General features: G+C 40.4%; 1 protein-coding gene across 2 annotated transcripts in view; it reads left to right on the top strand.

Annotated features, from left to right (window-relative positions):
* Positions 1–10,982, top strand: part of MBTPS1 (membrane bound transcription factor peptidase, site 1) — a 22,601-nt gene that overhangs the window by 8,586 nt on the left and 3,033 nt on the right. For both annotated transcript variants that reach the window (XM_031058419.1, XM_005422731.3), the window contains exons 11-19: positions 334–478; positions 1,505–1,693; positions 2,247–2,419; positions 3,047–3,162; positions 5,087–5,243; positions 6,015–6,139; positions 6,542–6,619; positions 8,160–8,300; positions 10,634–10,765. In XM_031058419.1, the coding sequence (XP_030914279.1) occupies positions 334–478; positions 1,505–1,693; positions 2,247–2,419; positions 3,047–3,162; positions 5,087–5,243; positions 6,015–6,139; positions 6,542–6,619; positions 8,160–8,300; positions 10,634–10,765 (1,256 nt within the window). The remainder of the gene's footprint in view (positions 1–333; positions 479–1,504; positions 1,694–2,246; positions 2,420–3,046; positions 3,163–5,086; positions 5,244–6,014; positions 6,140–6,541; positions 6,620–8,159; positions 8,301–10,633; positions 10,766–10,982) is intronic.

Below are 10,982 nucleotides of genomic sequence, written 5' to 3'. Positions count from 1 at the left end.
AGGGAAAGATCCTTTTCTCTTACAGCCTTAGACGTTATGAGTAATGTAAGGACACAGTGGAAAAGTACTTAAATTTTAACTTCTGAGAATAAGGACCTTCTCCCTGAACTGTTTCCTTTTTTATGTATGAAAATCTTTCCACAAAACTTAAAATAAAAAATAGGAAGGGAAGAAGATTTTGGGGCATATTTAAGTGAGATGAGAGCTTGGTAAACTATGAGTGGCATGGTTTATCTGAAACTTTTTCGTAGTTATGTGTAGTGGCATGTATTGTTCTTCTGTTTATTGTTAATTTTTTCCTTTTTAAATTTTCCCTCCTCTATCCTGCTGTAGTTTGAGTCCAAGCTATATTGATTTGACTGAATGCCCCTACATGTGGCCCTATTGTTCTCAGCCCATATATTATGGAGGGATGCCAACTATTGTTAATGTTACTATCCTTAATGGCATGGGAGTCACTGGGAGAGTTGTAGACAAGGTAAGTATTAACATTGTTCCAAATTCTGACTGGTAGTGTTGCTAAAACCTTCCCAGAAAATAACTATTTTAGCTATGAGCTTCTCATAACAAACCTCACTGCTGGGAGCAAGAGATGCAAAATATTTGATTAAAGGGTGCACCCTCATTGGAGGATTTGTCAACATGAGCTGTCTACAAGTTTTCAAGCAATGCGTTGGTTTCAGGGCGTGTAACATTTTATCTTTGCAAAACAGTTTGAATGAAGATGTACTTAAAGATTTCTTTGTATTCTCTTATAGCATTTAAAATCTTCTGGACAGACCTTCTTAATTTTTTTTTCATCCTGGAACATTATTGATCTCAGTGAAGAATGCTGACACTAAATTAAGTCTTTTCCATGGGTCAGGGCTATATGAATGTATCAGTTTAATCCGGCTCTGCTGCCAAACCTGTTCTTTCACACCCGTGATATTGAGCGTGTTGGCTGGCTAGGGAGGTTTAAATTAAGTGTAAATGTAGAATAGATTTGAGAATTGTTAAAAAAGTTAAAAAAGACACTTGTCCTGTAACTCCAGCCAATGCAAATGAGCCTAATTTTAACATTTTAGTGTGACTCCTGAGGTTTGTTTTAGACTCAAGTTTACATTAAAGGGCACTGGAGGTCATTAGCTTATGGTAATACACACAGCTGATGCAATTGGCCTGTGTCTGTTCCGCTGCTAGCTGGCCTTGTAATCCAAGGGAAATTTTGTTCTCTCACCAATAAATGTTTGCACATGATCTCAGAATGTTACAGCAGGTTTGCTTGGGCACCTTCTCACAGTCCTGCCTCTGAAAAGCCTCTGCTCTGGGTCATTGATGCTGTCAAAATTGGGCTGATTCACTGACACAACACCAAACTTTTGGGCTTGGAGGGCATTTTATATTTGATATAATCTTCAAAAGAGCTAATATTTTTACTTCATGCAGAAGAAAAGGGTTATGTGTGCAAAAAGTAGTGATTGCAAATACTGTGTTACCAGTGTTCTGTATTCTCATTTCACAGCCAGACTGGCAGCCCTATCTGCCCCAAAATGGGGATAACATCGAAGTGGCTTTCTCCTATTCCCCTGTCTTGTGGCCTTGGTCTGGATACTTGGCAATTTCCATCTCTGTAGCCAAGAAAGCAGCATCTTGGGAAGGCATTGCTCAGGGTCATGTTATGATCACAGTATCATCCCCTGCAGAAAATGAAGTAAGTTCTGTACGTTTTGGATTTTCTGGGTGAAGAGTTATCTAAACTCCTTTCTGATACACAAATACCGTGGTTTTAAGGTCTTGCTCTAGCCCTGTCATTTGAAGCGTAAGTTAAATTTGGGTCAGGAAATTAAAGAGTACAAATAATGTTCTTTATAATTGAGAGCAAATTGCATATAATTTAGAATTGGGAAACTTCTCTTTGGGACCAACATCATAATTTCATTTGTTTATTGTGGATTTTAAGTAATGTATTTTGAAAAAGCATGCCTGAACCATGCTTAATTGTTCCTGAGAAGCTTTAAAGATTTTGAACAATTGAACCAGATCACAGTTGTAACATATGTTAAGTTTGGAGCATAACTGCAAACTGTTGAGTGCAGAAAAAAATGCTTCAGCAGTTTAGGGCAAAATAATCTCTTTGTCCCTGGAGCTGGTACCGGTGACAAAAAGTCGATTTGGTACCTCCAGTTTTTTGGTCTTTTACAATCCATGGTGAACTGATTGCTGTGGGGAGAAAGGATTTCACTGCAATTTGTTCTGTCCTTCAGTCTAAGAATGGTGCAGAGCAGACCTCAACAGTGAAGCTTCCAATAAAAGTGAAGATCATTCCTACTCCACCTCGTAGCAAACGAGTCCTCTGGGATCAGTACCATAACCTCCGTTATCCACCAGGATACTTCCCCAGGGATAATTTGAGGATGAAGAATGATCCATTAGATTGGTATTTATCTCAGGTTCTATTAAATCAGTATTTCTTGATTGTGTGTTAATGATATGGGATATCTCTACTGAATGCTGTGGCTCTGGCCTTTTTCAGAGGGGCATGGGATTATCTTTTGTAAGAACTCCATGTAAAGCACTTGGACTCTATGCTTTTGGTGCAGGATTGTTTTTTCAGCTCTGTGGTTTTATTCATGTGAAATGAAAAGCTTTTAAAATGCTGATTTAAGTTACTGAGATTTTTGTTTGGCTTTTCTATTCTGACCTAATTTCTCACAGGAAGTTAAAGGGGACACTTTATAAACTGCTTCAGCATTCACTTACCAAACAAACTTGACAATTCAAAAGACAAGAAGAGACCCCTTGTCTCTTAAGGGAGACTGTCTTCAAAGCAGGGAAAGACTTTGCTTCCCTGCTCCATCTATGAAAGGTCAGCATCCATAGAAAAAGTCATGCAACAGTATCTCAGAGAGGATTAATTGGGTCAGTGACCAGGACAGAAGCTTTTGGAAAGCTTCTGGGGGTAGGCAGAGGTGGCAGGTGGACAGGATTTCAGAAAATCAAAAAGGTGGAAATCAGATTTCTACATGCCAGATCTAAATGTCTTCAACACTTTTCTTTTTCTAAGGAATGGTGACCATATCCATACAAACTTCAGGGACATGTATCAGCACCTCAGGAGCATGGGGTACTTTGTTGAGGTTCTTGGTTCCCCATTTACATGTTTTGATGCAAGTCAGTATGGTAAGCATGAGTTAATTGCCTTGTTCTCCATACTGTTAACTTTTTCTGAAATGACCTTTTTTTGGAAGACCAAAAATGTGTTGAGGGTACAAATAAAAATTCTAGTGGTAATAGAAAAATGTTTTGGCATTGGGAGTATTTATTATTTATGTGCTGATATTTAGTTGTGTGGAGTATTGCTGGGGAAGCTTGCTTGGGAGTTTAGTAGAATTAATGCAGTTCTCTGTCCTTACCATGAAAAAAGAGAGGGAAAGCCAGCCTCTGATTGGGTTAAAAGCTCCTCTGTATTCAGTCCCACAAAGGCAGAACTGTATTTGCCAAAAAAGTTTGGCACAGTCAAAATGAAGCATGACCTGTTTAACAGAATAAAATCAAAGGTGTCCATCCTGGTTCTTTTTTTATGTTCAGTGATCTTTGATTAGATAAAAGAGTGGATAAAGTGTTCATCCAGCCATATGTGATAGCTAAACAGTATCTGGTTTGTTCATCAGGAAGGAAATGGGGTAGCTTGGCCAGGCAGGGGACAGAGCAAGCTGTCTGTGCTCTTTTCTGCTTCCATATGCCCCTTGTTTAACCATGGCATGCTCCAAAACCCCTCTTCTGTTTTGGGCTGGGCTGTTTTTCAGTGCACTGTAAGGTGAGGGTGCATTCTCCTGAGTTTGCCAGTTCTGGAGCTGTTGCCAGTAGCAATCTTTTGTTTATCTTGATTCTTAAGTAAATATCTCACCACTGCTTTTGTAGTTCAGTGGAAGTACACATGGATATATAAATGTTAGCCCTTTAAAAAGTAACAAAATAGTGTTTTTTCTGAGAGCACTAGTTTTATAATTGATAGAGAGCTTAGGGGACTTCTCTCTCCCCTGATTCACCGTTGTGTTGTTCCTCATTTGATTGTAGTTTGTTGGGCTTTCATATTTCCTGAAGAAGAAGTGAGGGGAATAAAACTCAATGATCCGTGGTCCATGTGCCACTTGTCCCTAGCTGGTATTGTTTTCACACTTGGTGAGGGTACACTCTGTCCCATTTCTACAGGATCTTTATCAGAAGGCTTTCCAAATGCAGACTGCCTGGACTTGTGGAATTGGCTTGGTTGCAAGGAACCGTGAGACATGGGGCTCACAGTGGTGTATCACATTGCTCAGGGTATCATCCTGTCAAGATTTGTGTTGTCTCTGAGGATGGAAATTTCACCACCTTTCTGGGCGATCAGAAAGTGAAGAAGCAAATTGGCTGATATTTAGAAGCAGTCTAAAAGCATCAGCATGTTTTTAGGGAATCAAAGTGTATTTTTCTAGTTGTGTTTTTTTCAGTAATACAGGGAAGGTTGTGCTTCCTTGTTAGCAGGAGTGAGAGAGGGTTGTGTGAAAGTGGCAGTGGCACTTTAGTCAAGCCTACCAGAATGCAGCTGTAGTTTTCAAGGGGTGAATCAAACCACATTTCAGAGCAATTGCTGCCTACCTGGCTGCCAGTCTGCAGTAGTGAGGGGAGTGCTGTTAGAGCTGGAGCAGTGAAAAACCTCTTGGCCAGGCTGCATCTGCATTAGCACTCCAGTTTGGATCAGTGGTGAATCCCCTCATTGTCCAGCTGTGCCGCAGTTTGGCTCAGTTTATGGAGCGTTTGGGTGACACCAAACTGCAGAACACACACCTGACACATGGGGGCATTCAGTTCTTGAGACCACACAAGCAGGACTCATAAGGAACACCCTAAAAACTTCCTGTGCTGCCAAACTAATTTTGGGATATGTTTGTCTTGTATTTACCATCCTTAAATATGACTTTATTAGGTGAACTGCCAGAGCGGGGCACATGGACCAGATAATGTGAAAATGTGCACTTGTGTTGGCTTCTGTGTGGGTTGTGTGAACAGTGGTAACATCACAATGACCAGCCTGGAGAACTCCTGTTTCTGCTTTTACACACAGGGACTCTGCTGATGGTGGACAGTGAGGAAGAGTATTTCCCTGAAGAGATCACCAAGTTGAGGAGGGATGTTGATAATGGACTTTCACTGGTAGTCTTTAGTGACTGGTACAACACATCTGTGATGAGAAAAGTCAAGTTTTATGATGAAAACACAAGGTACTGACTTATTTCCAAGTGCTTTGGCAAATAAAATGCTGTAGAATTGTACATATTACCCAAAAAATCCCAAATGTGATGCACAGTACTTCAGCATTTGGATGTTACCTGTAAGAAAGTGCTACCTTAAGTAGCAGAACTGACCTTAGGCTGCAGCTTAAGGAGCATAGCTGCCCATTTTATCGTGATTGTGGAGGCCTCTTTGGCATTATATTCTACTTTTAATGCCAAGAAAAACATTTACAATGAAGAGAAATAAGAAATTAGAGACGAGACCAACAAATGAAAACAAGCATGTTTTTACTTTAGGGGAGCAGAATAGAAAAAAAGAGTGCATTGTAAGATTATCACCAGGTCATGTACCTGTTACTGAAATTACTGCATGGCTATATTGCATATAAAGAAAAAATATCTCACATTTTTCTTCTTTATAAATATGAGAAACAAGGTATATGACTGTCATTTTTACTTCAGCTTAGCCAAACAGAGAGCATAAGACTGAATTTCTTTCTAGTAAATTGAAGTTTTTCATGCAGCTGAAATGTACTGCGAACTTTTGCATCAGTATTTTTTAACTTTAACTCAAAAGCAGTGTTTTTAGAGACAGCTGCTCAGATGCCCATGGAGTTAAAGAAGGCTTTAAGATGTATTTCATTATTTAAATGCCTTTGGAAAAGTCTGTATGCAGGAGGACATGTGACTTTCTGTTGTCCAAACTCTAGGAGTATATTCTGTATACTAATAAACAGTATTACACTGCATTTTTTACAGGCAGTGGTGGATGCCTGATACTGGAGGTGCTAATATACCAGCTCTCAATGATCTGCTTTCTGTCTGGAATATGGCCTTTAGTGATGGGCTGTATGAAGGAGATTTTACCTTGGCAAGTCATGAAAGTGAGTACTGGAGTCCATTGCCTACACAGGCTACCCTGGGGTGTTTGGGAAATGGTTTTCTGCAAGTTTGAGCTTGAGCAAGAGTCAAAGGAACTGCTCAGATTCAGTGAAAAGAGTCTCGTAAATGATTTCTTAAATTATTTCTTCCTTTGTAGACTTTTTCATGGTATTTGATTTAGCTTTTCAGTTAAAAAAAACTCCTAAATTGAAAGATTTGGAAAGTGTGTAAAGGTGAGCCTGTGGAAGCTGTGCTTAGCAATGCTTTCTCTGCAAATACACACATTGGTCAAAATGTGCAAATTCAGTGCAGTATTCCTGGGACTGTTTTCTGCTGGGCTTGTTGGTAGGGAAGGGAGGGAAATGTCATTTTTGGTCTGACGGCAGTTTGGTGGTGTCTTGCAGTGAATTACGCGTCAGGGTGCAGTATTGCCAAGTTCCCAGAAGACGGCGTCGTCATTGCACAGACTTTCAAGGATCAAGGTATGACCTTCCTGGTCCTTTTTCCCGTGTTTTCAGGAGAACTTTGGGGTCGCTGCACAAGCAAAGTTGCAAAGTCTGAAAGTCTAAAAACAATAAATGCAAAACCACATTGACAGGGTAGGTATTTTTACATTTTCTCACTTTGCCTAGAGCATGTAGCTGATGCCTAACAGGCAGCTGCAGTGTGACTCTGTATACAATTATTAAATAATGCAATATCCAAGTGTTATAGGCAGCCCTGTATTGTGGTTGCTGTGTGGAAACATGATCACACATGTATACATGTGTCTCTGGAAGGGGAGGAGTTGTGTTGCAATTGTGTTACTGGTTCACATTTCTTGTAAGTTTCAAATGCTACTGAAATATATCCCCTTGCCATATTTCATTGCTATATTTAGCATGAGTGTTGTGGTAGCTGTGGACATAAATAAGGAAAATTTTAGTAGACAAAATGTCACCAGTGAAACCCTCATAAGGGAAAATTTTATGCATACAGGATGCCTGTGGTCTCAGACTTGAGTGCTCTGTTCTCTATGCATTTCCATTCTCTTTTATCATAATATCTTTTCATTTGGGAGAGGGTAGTTCACAACTGTAATGGCAGCAGGCAGTTTAAAAAATAAATCTGGTGTTTGATGAGCTTTTAGGGAGTGCTGTGCAGGAGCTCTGTGAGCAGAGCTCTTAGGGTGTTGCAGGTCAGGTTTGTGCAGGTGGGTGAAGAATGTTGGAGTGTGAGAGCAGAAGCACATGCAGTGCTTCTGATACAAGTCAGCAACTGCCAGAGATCAGTGAGTTCATTGTATTTTTGACTTAGCAGAGGTAATTACCTCGTGGAGAAATTCTCTGGAACAGTAGAGCTCATCTGTGTGAGCCTTTTGGAGGAGAGACAATATCTCTGTATGCCAATGACTTCTGTATTTCCTTATGTGTGAGAGAGGAAGACAGAGTGTCAATTTGACAAGCAGCCTGCTAGACCTGCCTTTTCTGTTGAATCCTTTTCATTGCAATTCCTGAGGCAGAAGAGCTCTCTGGTTTGCTTCTGCTGTCTAAACAGTGTCTCAAGTAAAGGGGATAAATTTCAATACAAAGATGAAATTTGTCTTTATTTTTTCTAATGGATATAATTTTAGGAAGGAAAGGTAGGAAAACTTTAACCTAAAACCAGCTTTCTGTAGAATTCTGCAGAAGGATGGAAACAACATAAAGAGCTGAACGTTTTGATTTTAAACCTTTTGCTAAAGATACTAGAGTTTTTTATTCAAGGTTGTTGAAGATTAAAAAGACCACACAACCTGGATTTTCTTTCTTTGGTGGAGAAGAAAAAAATTTATTATCTGTAGGGAACTTTACAATCAGGGTCTTGGAGCAGTTTCATTTTTATTATAACATCATGGGGATTTTGAAAACTTCTTGCAAAAATGTGTGACATGGTACTGGGCATTATTGCATGTGTCAGCTGTAAGTGTAGGCTGTGTTGTTTCATGGGTAGATTGATATTGATGCTCTACAGGCTCTGAAATTTATTTGTGCTTTGCTTTAGGTCTTGAAGTTTTAAAGCAGGAGACTGCTGTAATTGAACACGTCCCTATTCTGGGGCTTTACCAAGTTCCCTCGGAAGGCGGTGGCAGAATTGTTCTGTACGGCGACTCCAACTGCCTGGACGACAGCCACCGGCAGAAGGGTGGGTGAGCCCTGCCTGGGCACTGGCCTGCACTCACAGCTCTCCTCTGGGCCTTTCACAGCCCCCAACAGCAGCAGATGGGTTTTAGGGACTCTAAATATTCCTTACAGGGGCTTAATCTCAGTTCTGCAGAGCTCTGCTGAAATGCTGTGAGGTGCATTGACAGCAAAGGAGCACCCCACATTAAGTAGCCCTGTGATGAATTGAGCTGTTACCACACACACTTATTCCATAAGCTTTGGGGGCTGATTTTTGGGGTGGGCTGTTTTGAAAGGAGGGTTTGGTTTGTGTTTTTTTTAGATTTTTTGGGGTGTTTTTGTTTGCAGAAGGCACTAACAGTTACGCATTCTTCATCTGAAGTTGTGAAGAGGCCATTAGGAGATCCTTCCACTTTTTCCCTAGTTACATCTTCAGAATGTTTATATAGAACAGTGGGTTTTATCTTTTGAGTTTGCACCTCAGCCTGCCTTGTTCCCTTTGCAATGTTTTCTGTGAGGATTTATGGTAATGCTCAGTGTTTCAGTTGTGCATTATTACTTTCAGGTTATTCTATTTTGACACCAGCTGGTGTAAACATGTCAGAAAGTAGGAACTTCCACTTGTTGTCAAGGCATTTGTTTGCTGCTCTAGGTAGCAGTTGTGTGAGTTATGTGTGTGTTTTCTGTTGCTCCCAGAGAAGCCATGCTCTCTGCCTAACACTATGGCTGATTCTTATAAAATATTTTTTCTAGCAGTTTGCAAATTTTTAAGAGGTTACTTAGGTTTCTCATGACATGCAAAGCACAAGCTGGAAGATCTGTGGTTTGAGGGGAGGAAGATAATCCAACATGTGAAGTCTTTTTCTGCATTTCCACTGAACAGAACTGAATTTTCCTTTTGTGATGAAAAGTACATCTATAATTTTTTAAGCTTTTGTCACTGATATTTTAAAATACTACATGGTGCAATCCATCCCTTGCCTAATTTATTTAAGTTTAAAGGAACTTACTGCCTAAGGGAGCTCTCCATTTGTAGCTCATTTCTTTCTCTACTATACATTTTGGGGTTTTTTAAGAGTTCTGTGATTTTTTCTTATCTGCCTTTGGGTTGCTTCCTGTGAGTTGCCCTAACACCTGCACATTGGTGCTTTAGTGCTTGCTGCAGGTTATTGAAAGCACATAACAAAAGAGAAGATACATAGCTTTAAATTAAGTAATAGAAAATAATACTCTGTGACCTCCCTCATACTTTTAAATTCAGTGTGACATCTGAAACAAGAAAGAGTGGAATGCTCTAAAGAAATCCTTTAAAATTAGCTTTTAAATTGTGAACCAGGAGCTATGTCTCCTGCAGAGACATCGGTGGCTTTAACTGAGGAAAATTCCTAACATTTGTGAATATAAATCCGTAAAATCTGTTTGACCTCTTTGAAAAATCAAAGGTGAGGGTTTAAGGGACACTGGGATTATGAAGATTAACTCCCATTCCCAGCCAACTGTTCCTAGGGGGGCAGAAGTTCTGAGAAAAATACTTTGCTATGTGGTGGAAATAGGTGATAAGGCATTGTCCTGCTCCTGCAAAGGGAAGCTTTAGAGTTGTGATGTGAACTAGCTGGAGTGCTTGTTCCTTAGGGGTAGCTCTGGATTAAGGTAGTAATAATTCAGGAGAGAATCAAAGCGAGGGATCATGAGCTTTTGAAGTGCAAAATAAACCATGATCATGTGTATTGTGGTGTTGATTGCCTGCCTGGTCCGTACCTCAGCTGCTCTAGGTTATGCTTGTACCTTTAGCTGGGATGTAGCCAGAATGTTTCTCCTTTGTTTGTTTGTTTATTTTTTAAGTTTGAGAAAGCAAGTTAGTCATATCCTTGCACTGTAAACACTACCTTGTTCTTCCTTTGCAAGGTATTTATTTTGTCCTTTCAAAAAAACCAGTTGGTTCTCCATTTCCCTGTTAAAAATTATACCAGAAACTCAGAACTTTCTTTGCTTCCACTGAAGAACCTCATGATTTTTGTCAAAACTTGGATGCCTTGTGCAACCTGGAATTCCTGTATTCAAAACCTATTTTTTTGTGTTCTGCTCCCCAAAAGAACCTGGTTTGGTACACAAGGAACAATATTTTAAGACTGAACAGTTTAATGCTGTGTTTGTGTGTTTCAGGGGAATGTGGGGTGTGTGTTAAAAGTTGCATCTTTCTGAAAGTGAGCCTAGAACGTCAGGAGAAAAGCAAGAGCCAGCAAAATGGATTGTAATTCTAAATGTCATTAAAGCCTTCTTAGCAGAAAGATAAGCCATTTGAAATGTGGCATAATGCATATCTTGTTTTGGGGCTTGGGGCTTTGAAATCCACAGATTGCTTCTGGCTGCTGGACTCCCTGCTGCAGTACACGTCGTACGGGGTGATGCCGCCGAGCCTCAGCCACTCGGAGCACCGGCTGCGGCCGCCCTCGGGAGCCGGCTCCTCCCTCCCCGAGCGCATGGAAGGTGAGAGAGCCTCAATGGCCACGCACAGCCCGAGGCTGAGCCACTCACAGGGCAGGAAGGCTGGGGCAGATCCCTTGAATTAAGTGCCAGCATGGTTGGTTTGCTGTGAGCTCTGCAGCTTTGTGCTGTTTTATTGGAAGAAAGCACATATTGCAGGGTTTTGTTGGGATAATATAGTTGTGATTAGACTGAAGAAAATGTTCTTTTCATAGAGCAG

Source organism: Geospiza fortis, unplaced genomic scaffold (genome assembly GCF_000277835.1).
Source record: "Geospiza fortis unplaced genomic scaffold, GeoFor_1.0 scaffold97, whole genome shotgun sequence".
Taxonomy (NCBI): domain Eukaryota; kingdom Metazoa; phylum Chordata; class Aves; order Passeriformes; family Thraupidae; genus Geospiza; species Geospiza fortis.
The sequence above is the reverse complement of the archived record's forward strand: the minus strand, read 5'-3'. Positions and strand labels throughout refer to the sequence as shown.